General features: G+C 55.5%; 1 protein-coding gene across 5 annotated transcripts in view; it reads right to left on the reverse strand.

The window, feature by feature from the left end:
* DYSF (dysferlin) overlaps positions 1 to 18,169 on the reverse strand; it is a 72,726-nt gene that overhangs the window by 49,745 nt on the left and 4,812 nt on the right. For 4 of the 5 annotated variants that reach the window (XM_064712120.1, XM_064712117.1, XM_064712119.1 and 1 more), the window contains exons 4-23: positions 17,109 to 17,214; positions 15,486 to 15,600; positions 15,210 to 15,403; positions 14,909 to 15,037; positions 14,737 to 14,799; positions 14,571 to 14,621; positions 14,463 to 14,493; positions 13,935 to 14,050; positions 13,069 to 13,195; positions 12,695 to 12,798; positions 11,078 to 11,146; positions 10,957 to 11,000; positions 10,777 to 10,859; positions 8,335 to 8,376; positions 7,520 to 7,635; positions 7,101 to 7,214; positions 5,740 to 5,917; positions 4,633 to 4,757; positions 2,749 to 2,855; positions 560 to 752 (exon numbers count right to left, since the gene is read on the reverse strand). In XM_064712120.1, the coding sequence (XP_064568190.1) occupies positions 560 to 752; positions 2,749 to 2,855; positions 4,633 to 4,757; positions 5,740 to 5,917; positions 7,101 to 7,214; positions 7,520 to 7,635; positions 8,335 to 8,376; positions 10,777 to 10,859; positions 10,957 to 11,000; positions 11,078 to 11,146; positions 12,695 to 12,798; positions 13,069 to 13,195; positions 13,935 to 14,050; positions 14,463 to 14,493; positions 14,571 to 14,621; positions 14,737 to 14,799; positions 14,909 to 15,037; positions 15,210 to 15,403; positions 15,486 to 15,600; positions 17,109 to 17,214 (2,107 nt within the window). The remainder of the gene's footprint in view (positions 1 to 559; positions 753 to 2,748; positions 2,856 to 4,632; positions 4,758 to 5,739; positions 5,918 to 7,100; positions 7,215 to 7,519; positions 7,636 to 8,334; positions 8,377 to 10,776; positions 10,860 to 10,956; positions 11,001 to 11,077; positions 11,147 to 12,694; positions 12,799 to 13,068; positions 13,196 to 13,934; positions 14,051 to 14,462; positions 14,494 to 14,570; positions 14,622 to 14,736; positions 14,800 to 14,908; positions 15,038 to 15,209; positions 15,404 to 15,485; positions 15,601 to 17,108; positions 17,215 to 18,169) is intronic. The other variant, XM_064712121.1, reaches the window with a different exon arrangement.

An 18,169-nucleotide genomic window follows, 5' to 3' on the forward strand; every position in this document is an offset into this window, starting at 1 on the left:
TCCAACTTCATCCAGCCCAGCCTTGGGCACTGCCAGGGATCCAGGGGCAGCCACAGCAAATCTGGGAATTCCAGCCCAGCCAGGAATTCCTTGCCAAGATCCCAGCCCAATCTCCCCTTTCCCAGTGGGAGCCATTCCCTGGCTCCTGTCCCTGCAGGCCTTGTCCCCAGTCCCTCTCCAGCTCTCCTGGAGCCCCTTCAGGGACTCTGAGGATTCCCTAGAGTTTGATTGATTCCCTGGAGATTGATTCCTTCTCCAGGGGAACATTCCCAGCTCTCCCAGCCTGGCTCCATGGCAGAGGGGCAGAATTCCCCCTATTTCTGCTGTGGGATCTGCTGGAGCACGCAGAACTTCCCCCCCACCAACATTCCAAGTCCTTCTCCCACGGCTGCTCCCTATCCATGAGTTGACCTCAACCCATCCGTGAGCAAGACCAACCTCAACCATCAGACCAAAATCTAGCACCGTGGGAGAATCCATGGATTTGGGAGCCGGGATGGAACATCCCCCCCTGCTTGCTTCCCACCACAACCACGATGGGAAAACCAGGAAGCGTCACCTCCTCCGCCATGGCCCGGAGCCGGCAGAGCCAATCCTCCGCCTGATCCAGGATTTGGGAAAGGCCGGAATTCTCATGCTTGAGCCTCAGGGCCACCTTGAGGATCTGCTCCAGGTGGGTGCTCCGGAAGCGGAACAGGTTCTGATCCAGGTGGGTGCTGGACGCTCTCCCCAGGACATCGGGAAGCTTCAGGCTGCAGGGATAGGCGGGAATCAGGGATTGGGTTGGATTGGGATGGACCTTGAAGGTCATTAAGGGCTGTAAATTGTCACTGATGATCACCACTGGTGATTAATGGTCATTAGTGGTCATTAATGATCACCAATCATCATCAATGCTCTTTAATGGTCCTTAAAGGTCATTAATGGTCACCTGTCATCATTAATGGTGATTAATAGTCATTAATGGTCACCAATCATCATCAAAGGTTGTTAATGGTTGTTACTGATCATTAATGGTCATCAATCATCATTAATGGTCATTAATTATCATTAGAGGTCATTAATGATAATTAAAGTACATTAAGGGTCACTAATGGTCATTAATGGTAACCAATCATCATGAATTGTTAATTAATGGTCATTAAAGGTCACCAGTCATCATTAATGGTGTTTAATGGTCACTAATGTCACCAATCATCAATGGTCATTAATGGTCACTAATCGTCATTAAGGATCATTAATCCATCCCAATTTCCCCCCCCCCAATAGCTCATCCAACTTCTTGTGGGATTTTCCAGCCTTTTTAATTGGTTTTTCCATATTTTCAGCAAATTTCCAAGGAATTGAGAAGCCAACAAAGATATTTGGGAATGGGAAGAGCAAAAGAGTTTCAAACCAAGGCCAGAATTCCCCTGGGAATCAGGATGGGAATAAGCCACACCCACATTTTAATATCCATTATCCAAGCTCCTGGAAAAATGGATCAGGTGCCAAACTGGGAGGTTTTCCTGTAAAATTCAAGGATTTATGGATCCGCTGCTATAAATTAACTTCCTGCTCCCGGCTCCTGAGCCACAAATCAGGATTTCCTCCGGAAAAAATAGATGGAGAGAAAGATAAATTTATTTTTAGGCTGTGCAGAGGTTTGGAAGGAGATTTTTAAGGATGCGACATTCTCACCTCGGGAATTGGGATTGTAAATCCCATTTTTTTATTGCAGAGAAATAGGGAGAACATGGAATTATGGAATGGTTTGGGATTTTCCACACTCCTCAGTTGCTCCAAGCCCCGTCCAGCCTGGGTTTGGATACTTCCAGGGATGAGGATTTGGAGTGAGGGGGAATGAGCAGGGAAAAGGTGGGAAAATGGGAAAAAAGGGGAAAAAGGGGGGGGGGGAAAGGAGGGGGAGAAGGGAAAAAGGGAAATAAGGAAAGAAAGGAAATAAGGACAAAGAAAGGGTGGGAAGGAAAAAAGGGAAAAAAGAAAAAAAGGGGAGAAAGGGCAAAAAGAGGAAAAAAGGGGGAAGAGAATAAAAGGGGGAAAGACAAAAGAAGGAAAAACAGGAAAAAGAGAAACAAGGGAGAAAAGGAGGAAATGGAAAAAGGGAAAAAGAGGGGAAAATGGAAAAAAAGGGGGGAAGTGGAAAAAGGAAAAGCATAGAAAAAAAAGGAGAAAAGACAAAAAAATGGAAAGAGGAGTAGGGAAAAGGGGAGAAAAGGAAAAATATTAAAAGAGAGAAAGAGAGAAAGAGGGGGGAAAAGAAAGAAACGGAAAAAAAGGGAGAAGGGGGAAAAGGAAAAAAGAAAGCAAAAAAAGGGAAAAGGGGGGAGAGGGAAAAAGAGGAAAAAGAGGGGAAAGGAAAAACTGAAATAAGGGAAAAAAATGAATAAAAGGAAAGTGGGAAAAGGTGGGAAAAAGAAGGAAAAGGGGGAAAGGGGAAAATGGGGAAAAGAGGGAGAGAAAATAGAAGAAAGGAAAAAAGGTGGGGAAAAGGAGGGAACAAACAAAAAAGGGATAGAAAGGAGGGAACAAACAAAAAAGGGATAGAAAAGGGGGAAATGGATGAAAAAGTGGAAAAAATTAGGAGAAATGGAAAAAAAAGAGGTAAAAGAGGGGAAAGGGGAGAAAAGAGGGGAAAAGGGGGAAAAAAGGGGGTGAAGAAAGGAGAAGAGGGGCGGAGGCAGTGTTCCCTTCCAAAACCAAGAAGAAACATCAGGAAGGGTTTCCCATCCCGAATTCCCAAAGTACCTGCAGTCGGCAATGACGTCATCGAGCAGTTGGGACCCCAGGGCCTCCAGCTCGACCGGAGAGCAGTTGGATTTCAGGGCCACATGGATCTTCTCCAGGTTGGCTTCCTGCAGGAAAAGTGGGGATCAGGAGCTGAGGAATCACCCGGAATCCCATCCCGTTATCAGGATGTTCCCAGCAAGAGATTGGGAAAACTCCCAGGGATCAGAGATTCCACTCTGGGTCTCAGCAAGGATCTGCATCCAAATGTTTGGAGCTCCAGGGGAACCAACAGGGAAATCCAACGGGAAACCTCAGAAATCACTCAGGAGCTGAAGGACGGCCCCTGGATTGCTGGAATTGTCTCCAGGCTGAACAGGCTTGGATCAACCTGGGACAGTGGGAGGTGTCCCTGCCCATGGAATGGGGTGGGAATGGGATTGGATTTAAGGTCCCTTCCCACCCAAGCCATTCTGTAATTCTATTATTCCATGAAGTTCCTCATCCAGTGGATACACAACTATGTCACCAGACATTCCACAGCCTGGAGATGGCCTCTGTCCCCTCCCGGTGTCCCCAGGATGTCCCCAGGGATGTCACTGGACACTCCTCAACTTGGAGGTGGCCTCTGTCCCCTCCCAGTGTACCCAGGGATGTCCCCAGGGATGTCCCCAGTGATGTTCCCAGTCACCCCCAGCCTGGAGGTGGCCCTGGTCCCCTCGTGGTGTCCCCAGATGTCCCCAGGACGTCCCCAGGGATGTCACTGGACACTTCTCAGCTTGGAGGTGGCCTCTGTCCCATCCCAGTGTCCCCGGGATGTCCCCAGGATGTCCCCAGGGATGTCCCCGGTCATTCCCCAGCCTGGAGATGGCCTCTGTCCCCTCCCAGTGTCCCCAGGGATGTCCCCAGGGATGTTCCCAGTCACCCCCCAGCCTGGAGGTGGCCCTGGTCCCCTCGTGGTGTCCCCAGATGTCCCCAGGATGTCCCCAGGGATGTCACTGGACACTTCTCAGCTTGGAGGTGGCCTCTGTCCCCTCTCAGTGTCCCCAGGGATGTCCCCAGGGATGTCCCCAGGGATGTCCCCGGTCACTCCCCAGCCTGGAGGTGGCCTCTGTCCCATCCCAGTGTCCCCAGGATGTCCCCAGGGATGTCCCCGGTCACTCCCCAGCCTGGAGGTGTCCCTGGTCCCCTCGTGGTGTCCCCAGGATGTCCCCAGGGATGTCACTGGACACTTCTCAGCTTGGAGGTGGCCTCTGTCCCTTCCCAGTGTCCCCAGGACGTTCCCAGGGATGTCCCCAGGGATGTCCCCAGTCACTCCCCAGCCTGGAGGTGGCCTCTGTCCCCTCTCAGTGTCCCCAGGGATGTCCCCGGTCACCCCCCAGCCTGGAGGTGGCCCTGGTCCCCTCGTGGTGTCCCCAGATGTCCCCAGGATGTCCCCAGGGATGTCACTGGACACTTCTCAGCTTGGAGGTGGCCTCTGTCCCTTCCCAGTGTCCCCAGGACGTTCCCAGGGATGTCCCCGGTCATTCCCTAGCCTGGAGATGGCCTCTGTCCCATCCCAGTGTCCCCAGGGATGTCCCCAGGATGTCCCGGTCACTCACCAGCCTGGAGATGGCCTCTGTCCCCTCTCAGTGTCCCCAGGGATGTCCCCAGGATGTCTCCAGGGATGTCCCCAGTCACTCCCCAGCCTGGAGGTGGCCTCTGTCCCCTCTCAGTGTCCCCAGGGATGTCCCCAGTCACTCCTCAGCCTGGAGGTGGCCCTGGTCCCCTCGTGGTGTCCCCAGATGTCCCCAGGATGTCCCCAGGGATGTCACTGGACACTTTCCAGCCTGGAGGTGGCCTCTGTCCCATCCCAGTGTCCCCGGGATGTCCCCAGGATGTCCCCAGGATGTCGCGGTCACTCACCAGCCGCTCGGCCGCGTGGAGCAGCAGGTTCTGGGCGTCCATGCGGTGGCCGATGTCCTCCCAGTAGGAGGAGAGCACCACCACGGGCTTCACGTTCCCCCAGGGCAGGTAATAGTAGTGACAGCCTGGGGGACAGCACGGCGTCACCTCGGGATGTTGGGATAACGGGATCCACCCCTCGGGAGCGGGGATGAAGGGGGAACAATGTGATCGGGATGGGAATTCCCCTCAGAATGTGTTTGGGAGAAAGACGGGAATGGTGTTCCCCAAATCCTTGAGATCCCACCGAGATCCAATGGGATCTGACTCCATGGCTCTGGCAGTGAGACCAGAAACCAGCTCAGCATTCCTGGTGGGATGAGATGGGAGCCAGGAAAAGACGCTCCCAAAAACCACCTCATGGAGCTGAGAGATGTCACAGCTTCCCTGCTCCTTCCCAGACAAAAATTCCTCATGGATGAGGCAGGAAAACCCTCTGGAGATGTCTGGTCCAAGCAGGGACACCTTCACCAGGATCACCTGGACACAACCTCTGGCTTCCCTGGATCCCTGGGAGTGTCCAAGGCCAGGCTGGACATTGGGGTTTGGAATCACCGGGGGTAGTGGGAGGTGTCCCTAAACATGGATGGGGTTGGAATGGGATGGGATTCAAGGTCCCTTCCAACCCAAAGCATTTCAGGATTCTGGAGCCCCTCTGCTCTGGGAGAGCTGGGAATGCTCCCCTGGAGAAGGGAAAATTCCAGGGAATCCTCAGAGCCCCTGGAGGGGCTCCAGGAGAGCTGGAGAGGGACTGGGGACAAGGCCTGCAGGGACAGGAGCCAGGGAATGGCTCCCACTGGGAAAGGGGAGATTGGGCTGGGATCTTGGCAAGGAATTCCTGGCTGGGCTGGAATTCCCAGATTTGCTGTGGCTGCCCCCGGATCCCTGGCAGAGCCCAAGGCCAGGTTGGACATTGGGGCTTGGATCCACCTGGGATGATGGGAGGTGTCCCTAAACTGGAACAGGATGGGATTTAAAGGCCCTTCCATCCCAAACCATTCCGTAATTCCAGCGTTCTCATCCACCAGCCATGTTTGGATCATCCCGAGGGACGGAATCCGCGCTCACCATCGAAGACAGCCCCGCTGTACTGGGTGGTGGAGGCCAGGGGCAGGCAGGTGGTGTCGAACTTGTTGCCGTAATTCCCGATGCTGACCTCAAACTGGACAGCGCCGTCCACGCCCTGGAGCATCGTGGCCGAGTAGAAGGCAGCGAAGAGGGAATATTTCCGTCGGCGCAGGTATTTCTGGAATATGAACAGGAATTGGATGTGGAGGAGATGCTGCAATGATCTCCAGGATGTGGAGCCGGAAGAGGCTGGAGGGTAAATCCTGAGTGGCTGAGGGAGTTGGGAAAGGGTTGGAGATCCAGGAAAAGCTGAGGGAGCTGGGAAGGGGCTGGAGAACCAGGAAAAGCTGAGGGAGTTGGGAAAGGGGCTCATTCCAGAGAAAAGGAGGATCCACAGGGACCTTCTGGCTTTGCGCAACTCCCTGACAGGTTGGAACCAGTTGGGAGTTGGGATCTAATCCCAGGGAATAACAGGATAGAAGGGAACAGCCTCATGCTGGGTCAGGGGAGGCTCAGGTTGGACACCAGCAGGAATTTCCTCATGGAAAGGGTGGTCAGGGATAGGAAGTGCCCAGGGAGGTTTGGAGTCCCCATCCCTGGAGATGCCCAAGGAATTCCTGGGTGTGGCACTCAGTGCCAGGGTGGGCATCGGGCACAGCTTGGACTGGATGATCCCAGAGGATTTTCCAAACTCAGTGAGCCCAGGATGGGAATTTTCTTGCAGGGGGAATAACAAACTTTACAGCATGGGAATCTTGGGGGAATTTTAGGAAAACCAGATGGAAGAGGAGGCTACAACTTCTCATAGAAAAGGAGTCAAAGGAGGAAATCTGAGAGAGCCAGAATGAAGGGAAATCTCCCACAACGTCATGGGGGAGCTCAGAGCCCCTGGCAGGGCCTGGAGGGGCTCCAGGAGAGCTGGAGAGGGACTGGGGACAAGGGATGGAGGGACAGGAGCCAGGGAATGGCTCCCACTGGGAAAGGGCAGATTTGGCTGGGATCTTGGCAAGGAATTCCTGGCTGGGCTGGAATTCCCAGATTTGCTGTGGCTGCCCCTGGATCCCCGGCAGTGTCCAAGGCCAGGCTGGATGGACTTGGATCCACCTGGGATACTGGGAGGTGCCCCTGCCCATGGAACGTGATCAGCTTCAAGGCCCATTCCCACCCAAACCATTCCATGGTCCCACAATTCCATGCTCATGATCAGCTTGGCTGGACCAACCTGGACCCTTTGGGATAAAAATCCAGCCGGAGACCCCTCCAGGAGCTCACAGACCATGGGACAACCCCCACCCATGGCCAACATCCCTTCCATAGTGTCCCACATGACAATCCCAGAGATTTTCCAGAAATTCCAATACCTCCACCCTCAGGATGTCATCAGCAGGAATCTCTTCCACCTTCTGCTCCATGTGCTCCACCAGTTTGGTCTCCAGCTCCACCAGGATCCGGCCCCGATACGCGACCCCCTCGCCCTTGGGATAGACCAGGAACAGGAGTCAGGATCCCAGAATTCCCTTCCTGAGGCCGAGCTCTGCCTTTGCTTCCAAGGAGCTTCATCACGGAGTAGCAGGATCAGGCAAAGAATTCCAGCTGAAGCTTCCAAGGTGGAATTTTGGGAGCAGAGCGGGATCGGGAGGCGTTAGCGGGAATAACCAGGAGCGGGAAACGCAGCGCAGGCTCCTGATGACAAAGCCAGGTTGGGTTAGAAGCAGCATTTTTTTGGGAAAAGAGGAGCCGGAGGTTATTTTGGGATGCGCCGGGAAGCAGCCGATGTCACCTTTCCCAAATTGAGCGTCTCGTAGGGATCGGGAAATCCGGTGAATTCCCGGGGGCTGCCGTACAAGTTGATGTAGCAGGGCCCGAAGGTCGGCAGGAATCCCAGCCCGTCATCCACTGGGAATGGCAGGGAAAAGAGGGATTAGGGATTCCTGGAGGCACCTTGGGAATGCGTCACACTCGCTGGAGCATCACAGGGATCACACAGCTGGAGGCCACCAAAATCCCGGAATTTCCACCCATTTTGAATCCCACGACCTCACCTTGGGGCAGGAGAACAATATGGAGGGCGTGGTGCTGAATCCTGGGAATTCCCAATCCCAGGAAAAGTCCCCATGGAAAAGGGCGAGGTCAGAGAGGGGTCAGACAAGAGTAAGAGTGACAGGAGAGAGGAAAGAGCCTCAGGATGTGCCGGGGAGGTTTAGGTTGGATTTTTGGGAAAATTCCTTCCTGGAAAGGGCTGTCCCCATCCCCGGAGGGACTGAACATCCCTATGGAGGTGGCACCTGGGGACATGGATATGGAGTGGCCTTGGGAGCCAATGGATCAGAGGGATTTTCCAATCCTGTGATTCCATGAGGAGAACCACTCGTTTTTATGGAATTTTGAGCAGGAATCCTGCCCTCCATGCACCCATCTGGCTACACATTCCGGACACGACAGCATCCCGGGAATCCCCAAAGGGCCAAATCGGAGCCATTCCCTTTTCCCAAGGTGCCCAACTCATCCCAGCGGATCCTCCCCCAGTCCAGAGAGCGGAACCAGTAAAACCAGTCCCAGGAGGTGCTGGGAAACTGGGATGTACTGGGAACGTACGGTCCGAGGGTTTCAGAGGCTTCACAGGAGCAGGAAACTCATCTGAAGCACAAAGAGAGGGAGAGAGGTTGGGAAAGGTTGGAAGAGGAGCACGGAAAAGGGATGGAGATGGGAATGAGGGGGGAGATTCCCACAGAGAGACAGAGAGAGAAAGGGAGAGGTTTTTCATGGAATCATGGAATCAAAGAATCATGGAATGGTTGGGGTGGGAAGGGACCTTAAAGCCCATCCAGGTGCATCCAGGGACACTTCCCACTATCCCGGGTTGTTCCGAGCCTTGTCCAACCTGGCCTTGGACAATTCCAGAGGCTGTGGGCTTGGGATGGAGCAGGGTTGGAGCCTCCCTGAGTTGCATTCCCAGGCATTTCCTTGGGATCAAACAGATCCCAGTGGTGGGAAGGGAGATGCCAATCCTGGATCCCACCATTCCCATCCTCCCTCCCAGCCTCTCTCTCTCTCTCTCTCCAGCCCATCCCAGGATTTGTGTTGGGATTGGGAAGAGGGGACTGGACAGTGCCAGGGGTGGGACACGGGTGGAGCCTCTGGATCGTGTCCTGATCCATGGAATCACGGAATGGCTTGGAAGGACCTTAAGGCTCATCCCATTCCATGGGCAGGGACACATCCCACTATCCCAGCATGCTCCAAGCTTTTTCCAGCATGGCCATCCCGTGTCCCTACAGCTCATGGGGAAGTCACAAAGCCAAGTGCAGAATTCCCACTGGGATCACAGATTCCACGGAAGCACTGGCAGCAGGAAAAGTTCATGCAGGTGGAAGCTCCAAGCCCTCAGCAGGTCCAAAGCCACGTCCCAAATTCCCGCTCTCCCACCTGGCACCGGTGACAGTGACACTCAGCTGAGCCCTGCCACGCCTGGGGGTGCTTAACCACAGAAAATTCCCGGGATTTGGAACAACACAGGCTGAATGGGAATTCTCACCCTGTGACAGCTCCTAAATGTCACCTCAGTGGGGTGGACACGTCAGGGGGACGTGGCTGCCAGCAGCGGTGCCACCACCACCACGTGTCACCAACCTCCAGCCACACCATGGACCTGCAGCCTCCATCCCCCATTCCCAAGAATCCACCACATCCCAAGAATCCACCACATCCTAAGAATCCAAAGGGGTTGGAACCAATCTGGAAACGGGCCACAGCTCAGAGTGGCTGCAGGACCCCATCCTGTGTCCCCAGGTGGGGACGGTGACAGCTGTGACACCCCCAAAGCCACCACCAACCTCCAGCCACGCCATGGACCTGCAGCCTCCATCCCCCATTCCCAAGAATCCACCAAATCCCAAGAATCCACCAAATCCCAGGAATCCAGAGGAGTTGGAGCTAATCTGGAAGTGGGGCACATCTTGGAGTGACTGCAGGACACCATCCATGTCCCCAGGTGGGGACAGTGGCAATCGTGACATTCTCAAAGCCACCACCAACTTCCACCCACACCATGGACCTGCAACTCCCTTTCCCCATTCCCAAGAATCCACCACATCCCAAGAATCCAGAGGGGTTGGATCCATCCAGAAAGTGAACACAGCTCAGAGTGGCCACAGGACCCCATCCCGTGTCCCCAGGTGGGGACAGTGACAGCTGTGACGTCCCCAAAGCCACCACCAACCTCCAGCCATGCCATGGACCTGCAACTTCTGTCCCCCATTCCCAAGAATCCACCAAATCCCAAGAATCCAGAGGGGTTGGATCCATCTGGAAATGAGGCACAGCTCAGAGTAATCCCAGGACCCCATCCTGTGTCCCCAGGTGTGGACGGTGACAGCTGTGATATCCCCAAAGCCACCACCAACCTCCAGCCATGCCATGGACCTGCAGCCTCCATCCCCCATTCCCAAGAATCCACCAAATCCCAAGAATCCACCAAATCCCAGGAATCCAGAGGAGTTGGAGCTAATCTGGAAGTGGGGCACCGCTTGGAGTGACTGCAGGACACCATCCATGTCCCCAGGTGGGGACAGTGGCAATCGTGACATTCTCAAAGCCACCACCAACTTCCACCCACACCATGGACCTGCAACTCCCTTTCCCCATTCCCAAGAATCCACCAAATCCCAAGAATCCAGAGGGGTTGGATCCATCTGGAAAGTGAACACAGCTCAGAGTGGCCACAGGACCCCATCCTGTGTCCCCAGGTGGGGACGGTGACAGCTGTGACGTCCCCAAAGCCACCACCAACCTCCAGCCACGCCATGGACCTGCAGCCTCCATCCCCCATTCCCAAGAATCCACCAAATCCCAAGAACCCAGAGGGGTTGGATCCAATCTGGAAATGCAGCACAGCTTGAAGTGACCACAGGACCCTGCGTCCCCAAGCAGGGACGGTGACAGCTGTGACATCCCCAGAGCCACCACCAACCTCCAGCCATGCCATGCAGCTCCTCCAAGGCCATGCATCCCAAATCCCGGCCTGCTTCCCGCCCTTACCCTCCAGCTCCCCGCCGGGGGCCGAAATCTTGGACATTCCGAGGAAAGCGGTGCCGACGACATCGTTGTGTGTCAGGCGGTCCCTGCGAGGTGACATCGTCACTTTGGGGACCGTGGGGGAGGGAATGTCCCCACGCCCATCCCGCCATTCCGGGCACTGGGAATGCCCTTCCCGCTCACCAGTCGGTCACACGGATCCTCATCCGCTCGCACATGGAAGGGAACTGAGAAAAGGGATACGGGAAGAGGGTGAGCGGTGCTGGGGACACCGGGAGGGGACCTTGGGGACACCAGGGCTCACCATGGCCGGCAGCGTCAGGCACTGGTTCCACTGGGGGTTGGCGTTTTTCTCCAGGATGCGGGAGCAGAGCTGGAAAGGAGGGATGGGAAGAGGGAAAAGTCGGTGTTGTCCCAGGAAAGCGGCTGTTGGCCCAGTTCATGGAGCTGGGAAGCCTCAGATTCCCTAAAATCCGGCTTCAGATTCCCTAAAATCTGGTCTCAGATTCCCTAAAGTCTGGTCTCAGATTCCAGAAAGTTGCAGCTCAGATTCCCCCAAATCCAACTTCAGATTCCCTAAAATCCATCCTCAGGTTCCCCAAAATCCAGTCTTAGATTCCCAAAAATTGAGGTTCACATTCCCCCAAATCCAGCTTCAGGTTCCTGAAATCCAGCCTCAGGTTCCCCAAAATGCAGTCTCAGGCTCCTCAAAATCCAGCCTCAGTTTCCCTAAAATCCGTCCCCAAATTCCCTAAAATCTAGCCTCAGCCTCCTTAAAATCTAGCCTCAGATTCCCTAAAATCCATCCCCCATTCCATGGGGTTCCTAAACCCCCTGGTGCAGGAGGCAGAGGATGCTTCAGATTTCCCCAGGGTCTTCCCACCTTGGGACCAGCAGGATCACATCTGCCCCATTCCAGGAGCAAATTTCCCCATTCCAACACCAAATTCCTCCATTTAAAGACTGAATTTCCTCATTCCAGGCTTGGGGATCTGGAGGGAATATCCCACTGCCATTCCAGCTCCAAGGACATCCCACAGAAATCCCAATCCCAGGGATCCACAGTGAATGTCCCACTGCCATCCCAACCCCAAGGACATCCCAGTGCCATCCCAATCCCAAAGATCTGGGAGTAACTGTCCCAGTGCCATCCCAATCCCAAATTCCTGGGGACTGTCCTGCTGCCATCCCAACCCCATGGATATCCTGCTGAAATCCCAGTCCCAGAGATCCAAAGGGAATGTCCCACTGCCATCCCAACCCCAGATTCCTGGGGTCTGTCCTGTTGCCATTCCAGCCTTGAGGACATCCCACTGAAATCCCAATCCCAGGGATCCAGAGGGAATATCCCACTGCCATTCTAACCCCAAGATACCCCGTGCATCCCAATCAAAAGACTGGGGAATTCCCTGCTCACTCAGGGAATCCACTGAAATTCCAGTCCCAGAGACCCAGGAGGGGCCATCCCACTGAAATCCCAATACCAAGGGCATCCCGCTGTTATCCCAATCCCACAGACCTGGGTGGGAATGTCCCACTGCCATCCCAACCCTGAGGACCATGAGAGGTCATCCCGCTGCCATTCCCAATCCCAGGATCATCCCAGTGCCATTCCCAATCCCAAGGTTATCCCAGTCCCAGGAACACCCTGTTACCATCCCAGTCCTGAGGACATCCCACTGAATCCATCCCAGAGATCTGGAAGGAATGTCCTCTGCATCCCAATCCCAAAATCATCCCGCCACCATTCCCAATCCCAGGATCATCCCACTGCCACTCCAATCGCAGGATCATCCTGTTGCCATTCCCAATCCCAGGACCCCCGCTGTTATCCCAGCCCCAGGAACACCCCACTGCCATCCCAATCCCGGATTCCTCCCGCTGCCATTCCCGGGATCCCGGCGGATCCCGCTCCACTGACCGTTTTCCCGGCAAAGCTGACTTCCACAAAGGGATCCACCAGGTTTTTCTTGTTGCTCTCAAAGCCGAAGATCTGCCGGACGTTGTCCATGACGGCGTCATCCACTGGGAAGAGAGGGAGATGCCAAAATCCATGGAATTCCGCAGCATCCAGAGGGTCCCAGCTGTCCCCCCAGCAGGATGAGCATTCCCATGGAGGAGACGCTCTCCAGGCGGGAAAAGCAGGGGGATAAAACCAGTTTGGACCAGTAAGAAACTCCTCTCCCATAAAACTGCCCAACATCCTTGGATTATAATAACGGATCATTTCCTTCTCCGGGCCCTAATTCCTGCCTGGAATGTCTCGATTCCGAGGGATCCAAAGGAAAAACCTACTCTGGGGCAAATCCTCGGCTTTGTAGATCTTGAGGCAGAACTGGGCGCCCCGGAGGGTGACCCCGGTGGGGCGCAGCAGGTTGGCCTCGATGTCCTCCTTGTCCTCGGACACCTCCTTCTTCTCCAGCTGCGGGAACAGGACAACGGGAAAAGTCACCACGGATCCGGGAATGAGCAGGAAAATCCCAAAAGAGAGAGGGTGGGTGGATGCTCCAGCTCTGGGAGTGTCCAAGGTGAGGTTGGACAAGGTTTGGAGCAACCTGGGATAGTGGAGGTGTCCCTGCCCATGAATGCGGTGGAATTTAACCAAACCCAAAACATTCCAGGATTCTGGAACCCAGGAGCTCTGGAGCCAGGCTGGGAGAGCTGGGAATGTTCCCCTGGAGAAGGGAAAGTTCCAGGGAATCCTCACAGTCCCTGAAGGGGCTCCAGGAGAGCTGGAGAGGGACTGGGGACAAGGCCTGCAGGGACAGGAGCCAGGGAATGGCTCCCACTGGGAAAGGGGAGATTGGGCTGGGATCTTGGCAAGGAATTGCTGGCTGGGAGGGTGGGCAGGGGCTGGGCTGGAATTCCCAGATTTGCTGTGGCTGCCCCTGGATCCCAAGTTGGACATCAGGGTTGGATCCACCTGGGACAGTGGGAAGTGTCCCTAAGCTGGGAAGGGGTGGAATTTAAGATCTCCCCCAACCCAAACCATTCCAGGATTCCATGATAAAATGCAACACTTTTCCCCCAAAACAGAGGAAAATCCAAACTGTGGCTTCCTTGGGAATGGCCATGGAGGTTGGTGGGTCTTGGCCAGAATATCCCAGGGCTGGAACGCCCCAGGGCTGGAATGTCCCCCCATTCCCAGCAGGAATACTCACGGGAGCTTCGTCTCCAGGCCCCAGCACGCAGGCGCTGACCTTCAAGTAGCCCTTGGCTCCCGCGGAAAAATCCTCCGGATCCGAGAGGAGCAGCCACTTCCTGCGGAAAGCGTGTTCTGCAGGAAAACATGGGAAACTGGGAATTACTCCTTGGATGTGCAGGGAGGTCAGGGATGCTCCTGGGTGGGGTTTAAATGGAAATCATGCAGTGGGATAAGGGAATATTTCAATTCCTTTCCCAGGAAGGGACCAGGGAAGAGGGAAGGGTAATTGGAACAAAATTCCTGGAAAAACTATGGATGCTCCATCCCTGGAAATGTCCAAGGCCAGGTTGGATGGACTTGGATCCACCTGGGAGGGTGGAATTTTTCCCTGGATGGAACCAGATGATCCTTAAGGTCCCTTCCCACCCAAACCATTCTGGGATTCCATGGCCATGGATTTGGGATTTGGGGCTCCTCTATGGAAGAGTTGGGATGTGTGGGCGCTTTTCCCAAAAAAATCCCAAAGAAATTTCCCAAGGCTCACTTGGCTCGGAGTAAACGGTCTCCACATCCATCTGCGGGATTAAAGGAAAAGGAGATGCCAGAGTTCATCCAGAGCAGGAAACGCTGGGAAAAGGGGATGGGATCTTACCCGGAATTCCCCGATCACCGAATCCGTGCGGAACGACCGAGAATCCACGACCTGAAAATGAGGAAAAATGTGTGATCCAGCCCAAATCCTGCCAGGATGGAGGATCCTGGGGAACAGGAGGGGTTTCCCTGGGAAGGGGAGAATTCCAGGATTTCCCAACACTCACCGTGAGGAAAATGGGAGCATCAAACAGCTCCGATGGGGACTCAAAGACGTTGAAGAAAAAAGTCTGTGGAAAACCAGGATGAGGATGAGGCGTTATCCCAGTTTTCCACCCGGAGCGCATTCCCACATCGCAGCCTCTCCCAGGAATCGTTGGAGTGGGAATTCCCGCTGACCTCATCGAAGAAGGGGCTGTTCCCTTTCCGGATCCGCGTTCTCCGGGTTTGTCCGGCCACCGTCACCTTCACCACCGGCCGGATCTGGATCCCGGGAAGCTGCCGGGCCTCGATGACCCTCACCCGGATCTGGGATGGGGTGGAGGATGCGGAATCACCGGGAAGGGAATCACAAAGATCATCCCACAGAATGGAGGACAGGGAATCACCAGGATGAGAATCACCAGGATCATCCCATAGGATGGAGGACAGGGAATCACCAGGACAACCGGCAGGATTTTAAGGGAACAGCTCATCCCACCTGGAAATCCTGTGGTTTGTTGGATAAAGGCTTTTTGGGAGAGCTCCTCCTCCTCCTCTTCACTCCCTGGATGTGATTCCCGGACGGTTTCCTTGGGAGCGAGGGCGGCTCCGAGCCCGGTGCTCCCGAGGACGCCGAGGGCTCCGTGTCCCCCGTGGCCTCCGGATCTTCCGTGTCCTCCTCTCCGCCCGTCTCTGCCCAGCGGGAGAAGGGGAATGTGGGATTTGGGAATGGGTTTGGATCCCAAAATCCGGGATGGGGAGGGGCTGTGGTTACCGGTGACCGTGTCCAGCTCGGCTGCAGCCGGGGCCGGCTCCGGAGGGGCCGGAGGAGGGAAAAGCGGGATAGCGCCCGGAGGGGGGATGTAGGACACCTGCAGGAACAGGGAGGCCTGGAAAACAGGGAATGAGTGTCAGAGAGGCCGGGATGGGAGAACTGGGATAAAACTGGGAGGGAAAGGATCAGACTGGTCCCAGACTGGGAAGGACAGGACTCAAACTGGGATCAAACTGGGAGGGAAGGGATTCAGACTGGGATCAGATTGGGAGGGATGGGACTCAAACTGGTTCCAGACTTGGAGGGAAGGGATTCAGACTGGTCTCGGATTGGGAAGGACAGGACTCAAACTGGGATCAAACTGGGAGGGAAGGGATTCAGACTGGGATCAGATTGGGAAGGACAGGACTCAAACTGGGATCAAACTGGGAGGAACAGGACTCAAACTAGGATCAAGCTGGGAGGGACAGGACTCCAACTGGGATCAAACTGGGAGGGACAGGACTCAAACTGGTCCCAGAGTGAGACGGAAGGGATTCAGACTGGTCCCAGACTGGGAGGTACAGGATTCAAACTGGGATCAGACTGGGAGGGATGTGGCTCAGACTGGAATCAAACTGGGAGGGATGGAATTCAGACCGGTCCCAAACTGGTAGCTTCAGCTGGTGGGGACAGGACTCAAACTGGGAGGGATGAGACTCAAACTGGTCCCAAACTGGGAGGGAAGGGATTCAGACTGGTCTCAAACTGGGAGCTGCCACTGGTAAGGACATTGCTCAGACTGGTCCCAAACTGGAAGCCCCAACTGGTCTCAACCTGGGAAGCCCAAGTTGTCCCAAACTGGGAGCCCACAGGGGCCATGCTATGGCTTGTACTGGTCCCAAACTGGGAGCCCCAGCTGGTCCCAAACTGGGAGCCCCAGCTGGCTATGCCATGGCTCATACTGGTCCCAAACTGGGAACCTCAGCTGGTCCCAAACTGGGAGCCCAAACGGTCACACCATGGTTTTACTGTCCAAACTGGAGCCCTAACTGGCCATGCTATGGCACATACTGGTCCAACTGGGAGCCCAAACTGGCCACACCATGGCTTGTACTGGTCCCAAACTGGGAGCCCTAACTGGCCATGCTATGGCTCATACTGGTCCCAAACTGGGAGCCCCAGCTGGCTATGCCATGGCTCATACTGGTCCCAAACTGGGAACCTCAGCTGGTCCCAAACTGGGAGCCCAAACTGGTCCCAAACTGGGGGCCTCCCTGGCCATGCTATTGCTTGCACTGATCCCAAACTGGGAGTCCCAGCTGGCTCCAAACTGGGAGCCCAAACCAGTCACACCATGGTTTGTACTGGTCCCAAACTGGGAGCCCCAGCTGGTCACACCATGGTTTGTACTGGTCCCAAACTGGGAGCCCTAACTGGCCATGCTATGGCACATACTGGTCCCAAACTGGGAGCCCAAACTGGTCACACCATGGTTTGTACTGGTCCCAAACTGGGAGCCCCCCTGGCCACGCCATGGCTCATACTGGTCCCAAACTGGGAGCCCTAACTGGCCATGCTATGGCACATACTGGTCCCAAACTGGGAGCCCCAGCTGGTCCCAGACTGGAGCTGGGCGCTCACCCCGGTGCTCTCCTTGCGCGAGTCCAGCAGGGGGAGGTTGAACGAGGCTGCCAGGCTGGGAGTGCCCAGAACATCCCGGAGCGGCACCCGGGATTCTCCCAAAAACCTGCGGGAAACAGGGAGAGGGATCAGCGCTGCTCCAAGGGCATCCAAACCATTCCAGAGACAAGGATGGGAGTCCAGAGGAGGCCACGGAAATGAAGCCAGGCTGGGAGAGCTGGGAATGTTCCCCTGGAGAAGAGAAAAATCCAGGGAATCCTCAGAGTCCCTGAAGGGGCTCCAGGAGAGCTGCAGAGGGACTGGGGACAAGGCCTGCAGGGACAGGAGCCAGGGAATGGCTCCCACTGGGAAAGGGGAGATTGGGCTGGGATCTTGGCAAGGAATTGCTGGCAGGGAGGGTGGGCAGGGGCTGGGCTGGAATTCCCAGATTTGCTGTGGCTGCCCCTGGATCCCTGGCAGTGCCCAAGGCCAGGCTGGGATGGGGCTTGGAGCAGCCTGGGAGGTGCCAGCCGGAATCTTCCTGCTCCGGGATCCAGGACCCTCCTCCCATTTTCCCGTGGCTATTTATGGGCACCCAGCTGTTGGAGCGGCCCCAGATTCCAGCCCCCTTTGGATTTCAGCCCAGCAGCAATTCCAGCCTCAGCTCCAGCCCTGGAATCAGGATCCTTCCCTCCCCAGGCCACATTCCCAACCTCTTACCCCTAAAAATAAATCCCTTCCTCTATTTTTTTCCCTTTTCCAAGCAGCTCTCCCTCCCCACTGAGCCGGGAAAGGCCGGGAATCACCGGAATCCCTTCCATCCTCACCCAGCAGGAGCCCCCGATCCGTGGGGAACCCCTGGAATGGGGGAGGCACCGGGATCAGCCGGAGGAAGGAAACCGGAGGCTCCGCTCCCGCCGCCGTTCCCGGCACTGCCGGCGCCTTGGGAATGATCTTGGCAGCCCTTCCCAAATCCCAGCCAAGTGTCCGAAGTGTCCGTCCGTCTGTCCCCAAACAACCACCCCCTGTGTCCTCCCGACCTTCCAACGCTGGAATTTCCCCCGGATTCCGAGAGAAGCAGC

This window comes from Zonotrichia leucophrys, chromosome 4 (assembly GCF_028769735.1).
Source record: "Zonotrichia leucophrys gambelii isolate GWCS_2022_RI chromosome 4, RI_Zleu_2.0, whole genome shotgun sequence".
Lineage (NCBI taxonomy): Eukaryota > Metazoa > Chordata > Aves > Passeriformes > Passerellidae > Zonotrichia > Zonotrichia leucophrys.